The sequence below is a fragment of the Podarcis muralis genome, chromosome 11, assembly GCF_964188315.1.
Source record: "Podarcis muralis chromosome 11, rPodMur119.hap1.1, whole genome shotgun sequence".
NCBI classification, from domain to species: Eukaryota; Metazoa; Chordata; class Lepidosauria; order Squamata; family Lacertidae; genus Podarcis; species Podarcis muralis.
Window position 1 is genome coordinate 30,462,927 of NC_135665.1, and position 19,839 is coordinate 30,482,765.

Consider the following 19,839-nt stretch of genomic DNA (forward strand, 5'->3'; position numbering starts at 1 on the left):
CAAACGAATTAGAATTGTTAAGCCTCTTTCAGGTGTAGACTATGTGCCTTAAAGATTATGGGGTGAAATGCCCTGCTAAGACCTTTGCTCCTCACCCTCGCAGTCATGTGGTGAGTCAGTCATAGGCTGGATGTTCTAGAACACTGGATCCAAATTCGCTAAGTACTGCAGACCCCTGTTTTTCAAAACTCCAAGCCATGGACCCTGTGGTTTTGAAAAGTTGTATATCTCTAAGGTAGTTTTTGTTATGCGAAGGGTGCCACAAACCCTTGGAGGTCCGGAGACCACCAAATGGCAACCACTGTTCTAGAGAAAAAGCTACTTCCTGGTCTCATCAGTGTACTACAGATTTCTTTTTGTTAACACAACCAGATGATTCAAGTTCTTTGTATATGTATCATGCTTCAGTATATTTAAAGAAATTGGTAATACCTATTAAAATACAGGTTTACAAAATGTGTTTTGCAAGACACACACACAAAATAGATGATACTGATAGATGAAGATGATAAAAAGGAAATGAGGAAGCAAACTTTGGGGTACACAAATATAAAATGGGGACTGCTGCCATCCATGGTGACAAATTTATTTCACAATGTTTATATACGGATAGATTGTAATAAAAACTCAAAGTGGTTTACAAATCATAGTAACATTCAATGAAGTTGAGCGCATGGGCAGAAGGCTGTGCCAGGAGCTGAGTTACGTAGCATTTCACATGTCTCAGCCACATGTATAAAGAATCCTAGCCTTGTTCATACATTTAGGGGGAATTCCTTATGTATGGCAGATAGCATTCAGTATGAGCCAGGCCTTCTATGTGAATGCCAAAGGATGGTAGTTGGTGGCATTTCTCTGCCTCCAAAATGTGGGAGAAAGGTCTTGTGAGCTGGTCATCCTTACAAGTCAGCAGGATCTCTTACCTACTATTTTGGAGAAAGAAAAATGCCACCAACTAACTTTCTTTGAGCATTCACATGGAGAACCCAACTCAAACTCAAAGGAAGGCCTTCCTGCTACTCTGTCACACTGTTTCAGCACTCCCTTGCCAAGTCAAGGTATGAACTGGAGTTTAGAACGTATTTTTAAGTTTAAACAGTGGCACAATAAGAAACAGCAGATTAGATATGCTAAAAATATAGTTTCTTGTTACTTTCCCTAAGACCTACAAAATTAGAAGAAAAGGCAATATAGCTTGCTTGCATAAAGCATTTTTTACATGCACCAAAAGCAACAAACTATTAGGATATGCTGTTTATCAGGAGGGAGTATGTGTCATTGCACTGAATGCCTTCTAGACAAACAGCCTTGGCTGTCAGATGAACCTTGGGCTGTGTGGATCAACCAGAAGTAACTCTTCCTTAGTGGCTGAATAGGACAGAATGCAAGAATGCAGCTTCTCAAATAACCAGGGCTTAAGTTTTTATTCCATAAACCCCCTAAACATTCACAGAGTCAAATAATGTGTTTGCATCTAGCAAGCACACACAGAGAAAAGCATGCCTAGATTCACCCACGTTTTGGCCTATAAGCGGTATATAAATTAATAATAATAAATAATAACGGTTTCCGGGATGGTGTCTGTATACAGAGAAGACTGTCGTGCGCAGTTTAAATGCCCAAGCCTCTATCTAACACCCAAGCCTATGAGTGCATCACTCATCACCTGCTTGGCAGACAGGTCAGAGGGATTTAATGATCTTGCTTCTACCTAACAGGTCATCAGTACTGACACTCCGTTTCTTAGATTGGAGGACTTTTTATGTGTAGCAATGTGGTCTGAGCCTTCTGCTGCTGCTACTAGAGTGATAGATCAGCTGCAGCCTTTTTAAAAAATAAAATAAAATAAATTAACCAACAATTCAATTACCATGGATTACTGGTTGCACAGGGTTTTTAGTCATGAAGAAACTGCAATGTACTTAACTGAAATGCTTTAATGTGCAGGGGGAAATGGTATGTTAAAGTGACATATGGATCTGGGGGGGGGGGAGAGAAGAGCAGCCTACTTTTGTGAAAGGTAAACTGCAAGACCAGGAATAATAAATAAATAAATAAATAAATAAATAAAAATAATAATAATAATAATAATAATAATAATAATAATAATAATAATAATAAAAAATGTTATTATTTGTACCGTGCCCATCTGACTGGGTTGCCCCAGCCACTCTGGGCAGCTGCCAGCATATACAAAAACCATAATAAAATATTAAACATTAAAAACATCTCTATATAGGGCTGCCTTCCAATGTTTTTTAAAGGTTGCATAGTTACTTATCTCCTTGACATCTGATGGGAGGGCGAATCCAGGAAAACCTGGATTCAAATTCCCACTCAGCCTTAGTGCTCAGTAGGAGACGTGGGCCAGTCACTATTTCCCAGCCTACCCTACCTCAAAGGACTGTTGGGAAAATAAAAGAGGAGAAACATGGATTTCCTTGAGCTCTTTAGGAAAAAGATGGTATAACACATCAATAAAATTAACAGGTTGTGTGCCTACAGAGACAGGGCCATGCACACAAGAGCAATATTTTAATTTTCAAATGTAAATATTGCATCATAGTGTAGATTTAAAAAAACCCCAAAACTAAAAAGGATGGCTTATGGGTGAGGGACGTGCCAAAGGACTCTATAAAGTTTAGTTACCAATAATCAGCAATTGTATACTGAATGTGCAGCCTAGTTCCTGCCATGCTTCTGTCAAACTGCTTGACAGGTGAAGGCCTGGCATGTGACAGGCAAGATAACTCTGCACACACCGTCTGCACTGTTGCAAGAGGACCTTGATGAATGAAAGTGCAAGCAGATCTTCTCCCCTAGGACAAGGGGATCATCCGCTGCCCATTCTTCACAGACACCCAGGAAAAATGCACATCTGTCAGTGTAATGCCACGTTCTATTGAAGACTTGGGCTTTCGGTAATATTGGCTCTTGCATCACTTAGACCGATTGAAGTGAGGCCAGGTATTGGCTTGGCGTGTCAGTCGCATGGTGCGGTAGATAAATAAAACACCTGGGAGACAGCATTAAGGTTCAGCACAAGCACACAAGAGGGAGAAGAGCAAGGGATGTATTGATTGCGAAAGAATGTCAGCCAGAGACAAAGAAAATAGCCTTTAGGGGGCAGGAGAAGACTGCAAATGCACAGAGGTCTTATAAAACAGACTAACCAGTATAATGTTTGTGTTTCTGGCTGAGTTTAGCTAAAAGCTATCTAAGTACAGAACATTATTTTGCACTCCACACAGCAGAATTGCTATAGCCATAACAAATCTGAAAACATGAAATATGTGAAATTAAACTGACATGCAGAGTAGTGGTATGAGCTACATAAACTCTGTGTTTATATATGGCACACACAAATGCTCTAAAATATATATACTTTCTCTCCTTTGAAGATGAGTATTTTGTGAGGGGAAAACATCTCATGGAGGGTATACACAAAATGTTGTAATTTTTGAACTGCTTTAAGTGGGTTTTGTTTTTTAAAAAAAAGCAAAATTCTAAAGTAAGCTATTTCTAACCCTTTCCCTTCCAATTTTTAAAAACCTAGACTTTTCAAAAGCAGAATTAGCAGCCTAAATGTTTGGATAACCATAAATATAAGCAGAAACACAATGAAATTAAGCAGCACAAAGCAGTTAAGCTAACCATTTCTGCAGTACATTGTAAAAATTAATTTAAAATCCAGATTTTGTGAAAAATGCCTGGTAGGCATGCAGTCCACATCACTGCTTGTTCATACAGCTTTTACAAAAAATCTGCAATTCAGCAAATGTGAGAAAGCAGCCAAAGTTATGGGCTTACTGAAATAATTTAACTGACAAGATGAATGAGTATAAATATGGCATGATGCACATCAATATTTATGAAAACCTCTAGCTTTCAAAAATCACATCAAGAACACCCTCAAATTTTAATACTCTGCAGTTTTTACAGATTCAAATTTTTCTAAGCATATTTAACACAAACACACTCACCCCCATGCTGAAGTAGAAGCTTGGCAATTTCTACATGTCCATTTCTCAGGGCATCATGCAAGGGAGTCACCCCATCCACTTGGCTGAACAGGTTTACCTCTGGACAATGTTGCAAAATTTCACGGACACACAGAGTGTTTCCATGGTTACAAGCTTCATGCAAAGGCGTCCAGCCAGCATAGTCTGAATTACAAATCAAGGGAAGTTTGAGAAAACAGTAAAATTAGTAGCAGGATGTTCATAATATTGTCATTCAGATTCTGTTTACCCTTTCCCCCCTCTAACTAGTGCTATGACGAATATTTTGAGAAATCAATATGCTAATTCTGTATTATACTTTTAAAATGAAATGAGGCAAAGATCTACTTCAGTGTCATTCTACAATGAAGCTGTTTCTTTTTTTCTGCAAAGCATTGTATTTGTTATTGCTAAAGTAAGAACCAAGGCATCTGCAGTCAAAACCACACACTGGCCCGGGTCTGTTCGGACCAGAATTTCACATAAAAATCTTGACTATAAAGCCATTCACAGCTTTTATCCTCCTATCTATAAAAAGGCCAGAAATGAATTATTTTAAACAACGACTGTGCTTTAATAGAAAAACCATGCAGACAATTAAGTGCAATCAATAAGCTTTAGCCGCAAAACTACCCATAAAATCTTTGCTTTAATTCATAATCCCGAAGCAGGAAAACAAGGAATGAAAAGAACTCTGCGAACACACAAGTATCACAGCTATTTGGGAGGCTTAATGTGTTTGTTCAGGGAAGAAAATAAAACTACTTACCTTTAACGTTAATATCTATTCCTGGAAGAGAGAGAAGATGAATCAATCTCTCCACATTGTTCCTTTTGCAAGCAATATGCAGGGCAGTCTCTCCTAGCAAACAGAATTAATAGATTATACCAGTCTAGGCAAAATGGCAACTGAAGAAAATAATCAAAGCGCAGGAACTAGGAGATCTGGCTACACGCCAGAGCACTCAGTAATGAATAAGATTTCCCTTTGTCCTGTTTAAATACCTTTTAAGAAAACTCAAAAAGCCCACAGAGCTTCTGTTCCATCAGAGATCCAGCAATGGAACTGCACTGCTAAAGGGTTAACACAGGAATTATCTCTCCCTCTCCCCCACCCACCCGTTCAAGCTGTAAAGCTTCAACCACATTATAAAAGCACCGAATGATCACAGAACACCAAAAATGCTTGGTTTTGAAGCAATAAAAGTTTAGAGCGCAGTTGCCCTCCCTTAAATTTATTCATGAACCTACATTAAGTGTATGGTTCTTTTTACACAGCGTTTGTAGCTTAATTCAAATGAATGTTTCTGGCTAAGCACGAGTGCCTCTACACACTCAAGTATAATTCAGAACTTCAAATCCGTTAACAGATGGTTTGCTGTTTCTCAATAGGCTGTCTGGCTTGCCTACAGTACCAGAGAGAAAAGGGGGGGGGGGTGGAGGAGGGAGAGGGAGAGAGATTAAGAAGAATGAGCAGTCTTAAGAAGAGGGAACACACACACACACACACACACACACACACACTCATTTAGACCTAGGAAAAAAGAGAGAAGGAAGACAGTGAAGACTGACTGCAGTTTACAGGTAGTGGCTCAATTAACGAAGGCAGGCTGTAAAATTCTGATATTTGTTTACATTTTCGTCCACTGATTATACTGGAACAAGAGTTGACAAAAAACACGTTTCCAAGTGAATGATGAAATTTACCCAAATGAGAACATTCTGCCCTCCAAATCCCCACATTTGCTCAATGGGACTGGGTCAGTAAATTTCCTTATTTATATTCAACAGGATATTATTCTTATGCAGAGTGTCTGGTTGTTCGTTGTGGGCAACAATCAAGTCTATCTTTCCCAATGTGTCATATTTTAGCCACTTCTTTTAAGAGTAATTATATATCAGTTTGTCTTACCTCTCCAATAGTATACCAGTAGGGGGGAAATCAGATAATTTTTTTATCAGTACATTTGCTGATAGAGACTTTGGTACAGGGTGGGCATAAAATTTAAATCCAAGCAAAATGAGGGTTCTGCTGTTTTTGGCTCTACCAGTAGCTTAGCATATAGTTCTAAAATATCTCTTCTGATATCAATTACCGTTATACTTTGGAGCACTTTGAATGGCAATAATTATATATGTCTGAGTTAAATTCATAATAAAAATATTTCCAGAAATTGATTTAAGACAGGTACAAGCATGTAAGTACATTTTATTACATTTGTGTATTGAACAGAGCCTATGTAAACTACTGTACTGTGCTATTTAAAACACAAGTGCTTGGGTTCTAGTGTAGTTAAAACTAAAATCCAAATGCATTTCATAGCTTGGGCTCGATGCCTAGAAGAAAACAGTCCATATGCTTAATGGGGCTATGTAATTCAGCATACACTTCGGTCTTTGTTTGCAAAACGTCTAGGACGGAAAGAGATGAAGACTGAATTAGACTTTCAAATCAGAGGACGATGCTGATTCTTACAAGCACAGGTTGAGGTGGATTAGTGAAATAAGGCTATGACTGGAATGGACTCATTTTAGGATGCATTCTCAATTTACAACTCAAGAGAAAATTGTGTGTGAGTTGTCTGAGTGTGTGTTCGACTGATTAAAAAAAGCAGACCATCATATCCCCAACTTTTAAAAAAGGGCATTGCATAACAAATTGCACAAGAAAGCCATGTTTGACTTGTGGCAATAATGAGAGACCACTCCATCTTCACTGGGGCCAAATGTGGAACTACGGATTGCAAACTTGTGAAGAACTAAGCACAAGTTAAGAAATCACAGTACCTTTAAGGTTAACCTTGTTAACAGTCCCCTGCTTCCCTGAAAAATGATGATTATCTTTGCTGCGCATCATCTCAACTTCACCTTTGTTTCCCAATTTCTTTTGAACACAAGCAGAGTTACCAGTGCCTTGTATACTAAAAGCAAGAAATGGTAAAAGTACGTTAAAAGACTGAACTTTATTTACATTTAAAAAACCAACAACACTCCACTTGTTCAGAAGTAACAAGTGTTCTCGCAGACAGATACATCTACATGCTTTCATATTTTGAAATTTAAGTCACTGTAGTTTTGAAACATTCCATACAGTATGTGCTTGTAATAAACCCACCAATCATTCAATATACAGGGCTTAAGCTCACTCTAAAAACATTATTTCTTGAATACTTCTATTTCTCCTGGGAAGCAATTTACATTAATAGTGGGAAAGTATGTATAGGCTGTGAAGTCTACATATATGCAGGGAAAGGGAAAAGGGGAAAAAACCCCTCACCATTCCCAGATGTGTTACAGGATTAAAACCGAGCTTTCTGCCAGTCACAGTAATTTGCAGACAACAACACAGGTCACATAAAGTTCAAGAAATGTGTCAGGTCAGAAGCTGTCCCCCAAAGCAGAATAAAACCGGTGATGTTATAGGTATTACTTACGGTACATCAGGCAGCACTTCGGCTTGGTTCTGCTTATCACCATTTAGCATCAGTAATGCCCTTTGAGACTTAGGGCAAGGCCATTGCCCTATTTTCCTTTTCTTTGCTTTGTGTATCCTTGGCTCACACAACCCAACTTGTAAAGCAGGGAGATAGGAACAAACCTGTTGCAAGAGTCAAACTTTAGTCCAGCTGTGTTAAATATGACATTAACACACATCTGGTAATTAGCAACTCTAACAGTTCCCTCCAGATCTTTATTGCATTTAAAGCTTATCTTCCAGATTATCATACCTAGGCTTCATAAAAGCCTTTTAAAGTAAAGCTTATGGTGTGAAACTCTTAAGGACCCATATAGTTTCTCACACCTCTATGCAGGTTATGTTGTTAGGGTGCTGCTGGGAACTTGACTTGCTCTTCTCACACATATTTTGGCTTTTGAGTGGTTTGCTGTATTGTGGGCTACTGCGCTTCAGGGTTCAAGTACATGCTCGAAAGTAGCATCCATGTGTTGGAACTGGGGAAAATATGCTGCACTACAGCAGAAGGCAATTTGCCATGGGGAATGAGAGTAAGATGCACTGGGCTGGATCCAAAGTTGCACCAGCGAAGTCTAGTTTGTAATGTTTACCATTAAGTCCTGCAACACTAGTACCCAATTTCTGTTGATTGGAAAGAAACAAAAATTCCCAACAGCAACAGATGAAATATAGATATGTATACAATTAGGGGGACAGGAAGAGAGGTTGAAGCAAGACAGTTAGGGGTATCCTGACATTGAGGAACAGAGGAGCCAGAAGGAAAACTTGCGAAGTGGTTTCTAAAGAGTCCTTCAGAACCCTCCCCCAATCCCAGAACAATACCAGCTGTCTAGTTGCTATCATGGTTTGATACCTGACATCATGGTTGGAATAGCTCAAATATCAGTTTCCCAGTTCAGTTGCCACAAGAAAATTGGTTTAACAAACCAGTAAGTATTGAGTTAATGTGTATGAGAGGGAGGGATGGAGGAAAGAAGGTCAGAGAGGAGGATGAAGCATGCAGGCACATAGTTAATTCCTGGTGCAAAAATGAATGGTTTATTGGACCAAGATCATTGCATTTGATCTAGGCCAGAATGTTTTTGCATTAAGAAATATATTACTTAGTACAAATGACACTTACCATTTTTTGGAGAGACAGCAATTCAGTAGAAACAACAGCATTGGTTTGGAATGGCAAGTTTTTAAAAACTGCCTCTGCAACAAACATTTCAAGCCACAGAGATGTTATGGAAGAAATGAACGTTTTTAATTCCTGCGGTGAAAAATCTGAAGAAAAGGGAGACAGTAAGAAAGTGTTAGGGAGTACAGAGAATATTATTGCTGCATTTCTGTCCTTTAATTGCTATTCCTAAATTGTTAGAATTACTAAACCAGCTGTAGAATTGCTTGCCCAATTCTAGAAACAGAAAGATGCAGCACTCCCAACAGATAATTGCCCAGCTTCTAGAGAGGGAGAGCTACTTCTTTTGGTTCTTCTGTCAGACTATTCTTAGTGTCAAGCTTGTCCTAATGTTCAATTGAAATCTACGCTCCTGTAAATTGAACCCAGGGAACCTAGTCTTCCCACCTGTGGCAGCAGAGAACTGGACATAGTACTCCAGATATCAAATTGAAGAAAACACATTATGCAGTAGCTAAGAGGAACAGGTTTGCAAAGCTGAAGTACTTAAAATATAAGGTAAATGCCATTTTAAAACAGTATGTAAAATCAATGCTTGCATGGATTTGGGGTTTTTTTTAATGGAGAGATTTTTGTTCATGAAAGTTACATTACAAGAAACTTTAAAATCTGTACTAGGACAGAGATTTTATACTGCCAGCATGCTTGTGGACACCCAAACTTTACACTTTAGCAATCAGGCTCTAACATGAATTATATAACCTGTTTAGGTGAAATATATAATTAGTTGTTTACAGTAACTCCCTACACTAATACTCTTGGCAATGCAGATAGTGAATGCACAATTTTGTGTCCCCATTTGCAAAATGACAATGGAATATATGGAAGATTGCCTGTATAGCTCTGGGCACTCTCGCGTCCTCTTCCACCAATTGCTTATGATTTACAAACATGAGGTGCTTGATTTATTTATGGAAACATCCTAATCATTATTATTACCATCAACATTCTTATTATTTATTATCTAGCAAACATGAATAATAATTACACTTTCTATGCATAAGTAGTGATGTAAGATTACAGTTCAGAACCAGAACCAGTGGCCTATTAAAAAAAAAAAAGAGGCAAGGGAAGTAAGCTGGTAGTTAAAAATGCCAGCTAAAGTATTCTGATACGGGAAGAACACCAAGAGAGAGAGAGAGAGATAATGAAGACGAGACAAGGATAAATTCAGGTGTCACAGATGAGGAAGGCTTCACACATCGAGTTGGAATAACTGATGAAATAAGCAGCCAAATATTCCAACTACAGTCTTCTGGTTTAGATACAGAGAACTGAAGAGTTTCTTCACTATGCATGTGTATGACAAAATATATTACAATCTTACCATTACATGAAATGGCAATATAAGATGCAAGATCAGCAGCTACAGGATGTAACATATTTTTGTCTATTAAGAACCCTGAAAGAATCCAGTATTCGACCACAACTCCCAAAATTCTATTCAACAGGTCAGCTACTTCATGCTTGATGATCTAGAAGAGAAGATCACCTTTAAAATCTCTCTGATTACTATATTTTTTCTTAACGTAGAAATTATAAAGTCTGTTTCATCCATTTTAAACTGCTCACACAAGTGGTCTACCCTATGAGCATCGTAACTCCAAGAAATTTACCAGGTCTTACTACAGTTTCCTTAATTATACCACAATCTTGCCAGAATATTATGACTTGTTTGTTCATGTGATTGGGAGCTGAAATATTTAATCTTATTGATCACCAGTCTTTATCCACTAACATTCAAGAAGCACAAATTGCAGGTGCTTGGATTGATGCTTGGATGGAACAGATAATTGCTCTATTAAACATGCTGAGGCCCTGCTACCATGTGCTGCTAACTTCAACACCAGGATTGGACCGAGCAACTTACTCTTGAATTCAAATGCCCCCTGCTAAAATATTTCGAGGAGGACAGACTACTCCCCTAGAGGAGCTAAAATGAAGGCCAAATTAATTAACCCTGCTTATGTTTATTCCAATTAATATATTGTTTCGCCATGCTAATCCAAAATAAAACTACAGGCTGATACATAGGGAGAATTTACATTCTGCGTTTTGTTTGTGAGGCTCTAGTATAGTTGATTATATGGTAGCTTCTAGAATACCTTTCCAGATAACCAGGTCTTCCATATAAGTATTAAAACAAATGACAATCACCATGCTTCCCGCAGTTGTCATAATTTAACTTTGCAATCCACAAAACCCACCTTTTGATTAAAAAACAACAACATAAGAAACTGATTCAAATAATTAATTCTTGCATTTAAAACTAGATGGTTCTCTTCAGTGGTTTGACTCCTGAGTACAGGCAACTCCTCACACGACTACTAACACGCATGCCGTTTTTGGTGCTGAAAGGGGGTGGGAGCAGAACAGACTGGAAGGCGCTGACGCATGCAACAGCAGGGATTCCCCTGTATAGAAATTGTTAAAAGGGCACTGATTCTGATGCTACAGGAGCTCAGAGTTAAGTAAGCTTCCATCAAGCTATTTCTAATTAAAGATTACAAAGTCTTGCTATGTTGAAATAAATAGCATAGTGTATGCCTCACTTAATCATGGCTCTGGGACATTTTGAACCTTGTCTTAGGCAACTGTTTTCCAGGAACCAAGCTCTCCATTTTGCATATTTTACTTGAAACCAGGGGGAACCCTTTTAGATCTATCTTTACCGACACAAAGGGTAAAGAGTCCATTACTTTGAGAACATATTGGAGATTACAGAAATCTCTTATGACATAAGCTGTTAACCAAGATTTTCAGGTATCAGCTTCTCAGATACATCAGTTGTGAGACAATTTATTTGCATTCATCAGAAGAAATTCACAATTCCAAAGATCCATTTTCACTAGGATTTTAAACAAACATCAACCCATGGTTTCAAAACATACTTAAGATGACATTACTAATCAGTTAAGTGGCAGTGCCAACATAAAGGAGATATTCAGCTAAGTCGTGCTCAGAGAAGACCCACTGAAATCAATAGACAATAACCTTTAACAATGATTAAGGCCATCTGGGGAACAACAACGCAAAAGTCTTGTTCTAGGGAGTAGGGAACATATACAGTCATGGAACATTATTAAGAGTCCTGGGAGAAAGCAGCAAAACACAAAAGACATTATTGGGCTTTCTTTACTCTTCATAGTTGATAAATCACTCACATCATCTGTCTTGTACTTCTCTCTATAGGAATTTATGACCCAGTCTACTAGAATATTTATACGTTTTGTGAAAAGCACCGATTCACTTCCTAACCAGAATGTTTCCAGAAGAACAGTTTGTGGCATCACTTGTGCTTGCTGTGAATCTTCTTCACACAAACTGTAAAAGAAAAATAATTCCTAAATCTGTTTTTCTGTTTCGTAACAATGATTACATAACACACAGTATATCTTCTGTTAAAATCTGCAATTTAGGACGTTTTAAATTACAACGGAATTCAAACATTGATAGAAATGATGTCTCTAGCTACAATCCAGAGTGATATTCGGGCATGATGAAGTATATTGAACCCCCCCAAACTTGGGGGGGAACAGTGGATAGAGTTGTATCTACCTAGGTTTTGCTCAGAGAAGACCCATTGAAATTCATAGCCTGAAGTTAGTTGTGCCCATAATTTCAATAGGTTTACTCTGAGTATGGCTAATCTTGGATACAGCCCATAGTAATGTTAATTTTAAAAATTTGAATTTTTGCACTTTAAGAACAAAGAACCATACCACCACATAAAGGAAGAGGTTACAAGCCTCAGGCTTTTTGCTGTTACAGTGTAATTTCCAGAATTGTCTCCAGTAAAATCTAATTATTATGTGCACATTATGAAAAAAGGCTTTTAATCTAAGCCTAGACTAAGAAAAATCACAGAACTGCAATGTTAAACACTTACACACTTACACACTTCTAGGCCGTTTACCTAGAATCAGAATAGCTTTCTTAAAAACTGACATAAAAGTACAGGAAAAGTAATCAAGTGGGTAGTACAATGTACTTTGGGCACAACTTGTTGGTAAGATACAAAAATGGGTTAGAAATTAAAAAGGTAAAAACATTCATTGAAACACACCTTCTTGTTAATGCTATTACTTCATCTTGGAACACATTCATAAGAAACATTAACAGTGTTTTGTGAAACATTCTTGCCTCATCTGTGGTTTCTGTAACAGGGACTGAATGACAAATATTACTGCAGTAAAGGCAAGACCTGGTGGGGAAAGCACAAGCAATAGTTAAGAGTCAGATAAATCAGGATATTTTCTGATCTTCCTTTCTGTCCCCACAGCCCAAAGTTCACCAGCTCCACTAAGGTGCCTGTGAGCTCCACATAGTGCTAACCTTTTTTCAGCGCTGGGTGCCTGCAGAAGACCTGTGTTTCCATAAAGTATCTAGAAGGATGTTTACAGACTGCCTACAGGGATTGACAGGTTGTTTTTACTTTAAAAGTGTTGCTATTTTATTTTCTATGCATTTGTTATTGTAACCCAACCTGCACTCTTCAGATAAAGGGCAGGATATTAAATTTTTAAAAAACCAACCAAATAAATACACAAATCCCCAGTCAAATAAGGAATTGTAAACAGAAAATGTGCTTTGAGCCTGATTCCACTGCTTGGGCTATGCATATGGAGCTTGCAGACAGGAATGATGAAATCCTATTGATTGAGAAAACCAAGGGCAGGATTCAGCACTCTGTGCTCCCCTATTCTCTCCAAAGAGCTAATTGTTTGGCTTCCAGCTTTTTACAACAGTCTTCATATGTACAGACCATATATATGTATGTATATGCTTTGCTTGTAATATATCACTTTAATCGTTAGCTGTTTTAAATGCAAACATTCAAGTTCTGAGGACTTTACAATGAACTCAAGAAATTCCTGAACCTAAAGAAAAACAGTAAACTTGAAAGTTCTTCACTGCATTTACTGACTTGGATCCAGTCTTGCCTCAGGAATAAATCCACTACAGTATCTGGAAACTCCTATGGGCAAGAGCAATTTCCTGCAAGTCTTCATTCACCCTGCAGCACCTGAAAACATTCTTGGGAGGGTTGGGAGATCCTACAGAAGTGTACAGAGATGTTGCCAAAAACCACTTCTGCACATGGGAATAACCAGTTAGCAGAGGAGTCTCCACTGGATCAAACTCCCCTCTGTGAATGGGAGAAAGACCTTCCTTTGGAGATAGAGATGCCTAAATCCCATCCATCAATTGCTTTATCTTAGTCTTGACGTTCCACATCCAGAATTACATTTCCATCAAGTTTTCCACCATTATTGTAGCTAGGCAGATGCCTCTGTGATGCTCACAAGCAGGGCATGGGGGATGATACAGCAATTCACGATTTATAACAGTTTATATACTTACTCATCTTTAATCTGACCACGTCACTTTTAAAGCCATCTAATCTAGCAGTCAACACACTGTGTGGCACTGCGTTCCATAAACCAAAATTAATTATGCCTTGTGTGAAGTACTTTCTTTTATCTCTCCTGAATCCACTGCCAATCAACCTCGTTGCATGACGCTGAGTTCTAGTACTATGAAAGGAAGAAAACTTATCTCTGTTCACTTTCTCTGCACCATGCGTAATTTTAAAAACCTCAGTCTTCCTTTAGTTCATATTTTTACTGAACTAAAAGGCTCAGAAAGCATAAGCCACTTTAGTCAAAAGTCAAATTAAAATCTTACAAATATGAAATATTTTTTACTTGAATATTTCAAGAGCTTTCTGAGCAAACGATTATACTAATGCTATACTGTAGTCCCATGGGCTTGAGAAGTACTACACCTGACAGAGTGGTTTGTGAATACATACAAAAAAATAGGAAAAATAAAAATCATGTGATGCATTTTTCAACCCAATTTTTCAAGGTTGAAAAATGCAGGATAAAACCTCATTGACTTGACATACACACTGATAATCTGCTGAACAATTCTGACACAGTGCTCCAACTTAAATCTGTGGAACATTGTGGAAGTGCTCTAAAGAGGCATGCTTAAACCCCATTGAAATTAATAGCAAGTAAAATTGTCAATATCCAGACAGTTTTATTATCTGGATTGCACCCAAACTTTCCTACCCCCCTTAAAGTAAGATTACTTATTTATTACATCTATATATCACCTTTATCTTCCAAGGAGCTGAAGGTATTGTATACAGTTTTCCTCCTCCCCATTTCATCCTCACAACAACCCAGTGAGGTAGGTTAGACTAAGAGACGTTAACTTGCCCAAGGTTACCCAGTGAGCTTCATGACAGAGTGGGGATTTGAACCTTGGTGTCCCAGGTCATAGTCCAACACTCTAACCTGATTGTAAAAAACAACAACCCAAGCCACCTTCCTTCACTTTTCCCTAATATTGGGGCAAGTATACATGGTTAAGAAATAACATTGTACGTATTCCATGAGAAGGAGTTACTTTTTTCATAAAGGTAAAGGTAAAGGTACCCCTGCCCATACGGGCCAGTCTTGCCAGACTCTAGGGTTGTGCGCCCATCTCACTCAAGAGGCCGGGGGCCAGCGCTGTCCGGAGACACTTCCGGGTCACGTGGCCAGCGTGACATCGCTGCTCTGGCGAGCCAGAGCCGCACACGGAAACGCCGTTTACCTTCCCGCCAGTAAGCGGTCCCTATTTATCTACTTGCACCCGGAGGTGCTTTCGAACTGCTAGGTTGGCAGGCGCTGGGACCGAACAACGGGAGCGCACCCCGCCGCGGGGATTCGAACCGCCGACCTTTTGATCGGCAAGCCCTAGGCGCTGAGGCTTTTACCCACAGCGCCACCCGTGTCCCTACTTTTTTCATAGTCTATTGTAATTTCAGTGCCTCATTAAAAAGCATGTAGTTTATAAATCTTAGTTAACATTAACCATAGGTTTAGTATTATGAGCAAACTTGGATTCCCTCCATAACTATGGTTATGGAATATTTACCATGCACAAGCTATAGAGCTGCAAGTGAACAGCAGCTCTTGTGTCTCCTTTAATGGAAATCAAGGTTTAAGTGATCATTTACTAGATGCATCAGCTTTAACTATGGTTTGTTAACCATACTGTAGTTTGTGCAAATCAGGCCAATGTAATTATTCCAGAGTGGTCTTACCTCACAAGCATCTCTAACAGAGGCCATGTTCCCCTCATGCAAACGGGACATTGAAGAACTTCCAGGTAGTATGTTAACATAGAAGGTGATTTCCAAGGAGGATCGTGTTGAAGAAGAGAATACATGATATGAAAGAACTGAACAGGAAGTGCAGGGTCTGAATTTCCCTGTAATCAAACATGAACACATCTCATTCTATCACTCTGCTCCAATCTTACACCTGCTGTTCCTGCCACTGAAATTAACTAGTTTGAGACAAATCAATGGTGTTTTAAAATACATACCACCCTTCAACAATGTTTCCACACAATATATATATATATATATCACTAAGCCATCTTTCTTTATTGGATCTGCCATTTAAGCAGCATTATAACCCACTTTTTTCTATCATGGAACTCAAAGTGGTGTATGTAGATTTCTCAAGTAATCTTTTACCTTTAATCCCAAACCATTAAGAATAATTTACAGTTACACAGTATGAATTAAAAGCCCATCAGTTTCAATGTGTTGGTGGGAATGAAGTGCTAGCTCTTTTCTACGTCGAAGACTGGCATCCTAGAAACCTAGGGATACACCATAGTGAAGGCCCTTAAATACAAAAGCTGCCTTATACCATTGGGTCCATCTAAGTCAGTACTGTTGCCACTGACTGGCAGCAGCTCTAGGTGTGTCTGCCAGTTCTCCCTGGAGATGCCAAAAGCATGTACTTTACCAGTGAGCTACATACATTTCACATAGGGCAATCAGAAATGCTCCAGACTTGCATGCATAAATAGGAAGAAGGGCTGCTGTTTCACTTGAGCCTGGCATCCAGAGGTGGGTGGCTTGAGGGCTACCTGACAAATGCTGATTAGTTCTACCTACATGGATATATATGGGACACGGGAGGTGCTGTGGTCTAAACCACTGAGCCTCTTGGGCTTGCCAATCAGAAGGCTTGCAGTTCGAATCCCCGCAACAGGGTGAGCTCCTGTTGCTCTGTCCCAGCTCCTGCCAACCTAGCAGTTTGAAAGCATGCCAGTGCAAGTAGATAAATAGGTACCGCTGCGGCGGAAAGCTAAATGGCATTTCCGTGTGCTCTGGTTTCCATCACGGTATTCAGTTGCGCCAGAAGGGATTTAGTCATACTGGCCACATGACCCAGAAAGCTGTCTGTGGACTAACGCCATCTTCCTTGGCCTGAAAGCGAGATGAGCGCTGCAACCCCATAGTCGCCTTTGACTGGACTTAACTGTCCAGGGGTCCTTTACCTTTACATAGATATATGTCTGTCAGAAGTGACAGAGTTCTGTGGTACCTTGGGTTACAAACACCTCGGGTTACAAACACTTTGGGTTTGTACTAACTTTGCCCCAGGATGAGAACAAAAATCACACGTCGGCGGTGTGGCAGCAGCGGGAGGCCCCATTAGCGAAAGCACACTTCAGGTTAAGAACGGTTTCAGGTTAAGAACGGACCTCCGGAACGAATTAAGTTAATAACCTAAAGTACCACTGTACACAGCTTTTTCTAACATGGAAACAGGGTACAGTGGTACCTTGTGTTAAGTACTTAATTCGTTCCAGAGGTCTGTTCTTAACCTGAAACTGTTCTTAACCTGAAGCACCACTTTAGCTAATGGGGCCTCTCGCTGCTGCCACGCCGCCAGAGCCCGATTTCTGTTCTTATCCTGAAGCAAAGTTCTTAACCTGAAGCACTATTTCTGGGTTAGCGGAGTGTGTAACCTGAAGCGTATGTAACCTGAAGCGTACGTAACCCGAGGTACCACTGTATATACATTGTAAACAGGGAAGAATGGCAAGCCAAACCTAGCTGCTGGAATTTGGTTTTGAAGTCAGAACTCAGTGCTCTTGGCCACTAAGTAATCACAGCCAACTCCAAAACTTTCAGTTTCTAGGTCTGAGAGTGGCTTGAAAGGTCATGGCACCTCCATTTGCCCTTCAGTGCCATGGCATGGATGTCAGAATTCACAAGAAAAGGGATGCAATTGCCTCCTGCTCCTGCAAGTTCCTTATTCACTGCAATGGAAAGTGCCTCCCCAACACAGCCTGCCAAACTGGCCAGCATTTTGATACTACAGGAAAGATTCATGTAGCAAAATCAGTGTGCATTGTGTGCTAAACACATTAACTGGGATTTTAGTGTGGTAAATACTAAAATCCATAGCATCAAACTAGGGGGAAAACAAATGGGAAAATAAGGTTAAAAATAAAAGCAACTGAAAAAGGAAAAACAACTTATCAACCTCTTTTACATTGACATCATACTTCATATCTGACAATAGTATTTAGTACCTACATAGGGGTATGAGTAAAATCCTTACAACAGCCTTGTAAGGGAGGTCAGTACAGTATTAAGCTAATTTTGAAGATGAGGTGCTGAAGGCACAAACAGTTGGCTAAGGTAAGGCAAGAGAAACCAGTGACCCGGCCACTCCTTCTTAGCCACTGCAATGTACCAGTTCTCATAAGCTGCCATTCTCACCTGAAGTATGTGCTCTAGAAGAGAGTGAACAAGTTTAGCAGGAGGAATCAGATCTTTTCCAGATAAAAATTCTGAGATTGCTATAGGAAATAAGTGGTCATCTACTAGTTCAAGTATATTGTTGGATCCTCCAGAACAGCGAGTATTTTTTACCTAGGGAATGAAAGACTAAGAATTACAAGATTAAGCACTGATCAGATACACATAAACATAAGTTAGGACCGTTTAAAGAAACTCATAAGTTTGTTGGTTAATCGATTAAACTGTATTTGCATATGACTTGAGGGAATTCTAAAGCACAAAGAAAGCCTTTATTTTTAGAGAATGCACAAAAGTGCCAAACTAGGTATAGTTTTAGAAGTCACATTTCCTCCAGTGTGGCAGAGAAAGAGAAAACAGTTATCCATAGTTTTTATAAGTATAGATGTATTAAAAATGATTGCTTTTAAACAGTCTGTTGCTTGATTAATTGGGACTCTTCTTTGGTCAATCAATTCTTTAAAAATTGATAAATCCAAGTTGAAACCCTAACACAAAGTCTTTACTTAAAAAAAATATATGGAAAAGAACAGCAAATTTTGTAACAAAAAATAAAATGCAAAAACAGACTGCCTGCTTGCATCCCCCAACTCCACTAAGCCACTTTGACAGTTGATGGGGCCTTGCCCCCTGTCAATCACCCAACATGCCTGGTGACAATTTTTTGCCTTGTAGTGGGACAAGCTGAGAGATGGTAACTCCAAGCTTGCTTTTAACAGGAATCAGCTGCACAGCCAATCCAGTGGGCTTGAGGTTATTGCTTATTACCATTGATAGGCACAGATAAGCCCACTAGAGTTCGACATGCTCTGTTTTGGGCAGGGGTCAACTGCACTACTAAGTTCCTCCAAAGCATAATCAAGGAGGGCACTTTTAAGGTTCCTGCATCTCTACCTTCCCCACACCTGACATCACATATGATGAGGATGGTTTGGGGAAAATGGTCTGATGGGCCAAACTGGGACCCCTGCCAGGCCTATTAGGCCTGTGAGCTGGAGGTTTTCCACCCCTGGCCTACTGGATTAACCCACTGGGAATAGCAACAATCCTTTACCAATTTCATACCCCAGGTCTATCCCAGGTATTCCTCTAAATACTTTCCTTCTTCGCATCCACCATATTTGCTGTTTAACACAGGATAGAAAGAAATAAAAATGAAAGTACTTTTTTTTAGTTATTCGTTTAATTATGTTGTATTGCAGAACATCTATTATTAAACTTAATTTTCTTAAAGGGTGATGTACAGGTGGGTTTCAGGATTGCAATCTCCAAGGAGTAAGTTGTTGGGAGGATCAGTGCATGACTCACTGGGGGCTTTCATAAAACAAAATTATAAATCTGGCATATACCTCACATCATTACTCTAGCTCACAGAGCTATCCCAAATCACAACTAGCTGCGTTCCAGATTTATAAATTGCATAACTCCCATCGTAAGCAAGAAGAGCAGCAAGTGCTGAATTACCATAAATTATACATTAAGCACTGGGATATCCCTTTGTGAATTTCAAAAGCTATAAAAGATAGATATGCTGTGCAGATATTTAAGCCTA

The 19,839-nt window shown here is 39.2% G+C and overlaps 1 protein-coding gene across 6 annotated transcripts in view; it reads right to left on the reverse strand.

Annotated features, from left to right (window-relative positions):
- SLF1 (SMC5/6 complex localization factor 1) overlaps positions 1-19,839 on the reverse strand; it is a 32,452-nt gene that overhangs the window by 1,425 nt on the left and 11,188 nt on the right. For 5 of the 6 annotated variants that reach the window (XM_028747999.2, XM_028747995.2, XM_028748000.2 and 2 more), the window contains 10 exons: positions 18,249-18,401; positions 15,762-15,928; positions 12,726-12,863; positions 11,824-11,983; positions 9,987-10,134; positions 8,600-8,745; positions 7,436-7,599; positions 6,789-6,922; positions 4,771-4,863; positions 3,984-4,166 (listed from right to left, as the gene is read on the reverse strand). In XM_028747999.2, the coding sequence (XP_028603832.2) occupies positions 3,984-4,166; positions 4,771-4,863; positions 6,789-6,922; positions 7,436-7,599; positions 8,600-8,745; positions 9,987-10,134; positions 11,824-11,983; positions 12,726-12,863; positions 15,762-15,928; positions 18,249-18,401 (1,486 nt within the window). Of the gene's footprint in view, positions 1-2,762; positions 3,017-3,983; positions 4,167-4,770; positions 4,864-6,788; positions 6,923-7,435; positions 7,600-8,599; positions 8,746-9,986; positions 10,135-11,823; positions 11,984-12,725; positions 12,864-15,761; positions 15,929-18,248; positions 18,402-19,839 lie in introns of all 6 variants that reach the window. The other variant, XR_003708784.2, reaches the window with a different exon arrangement.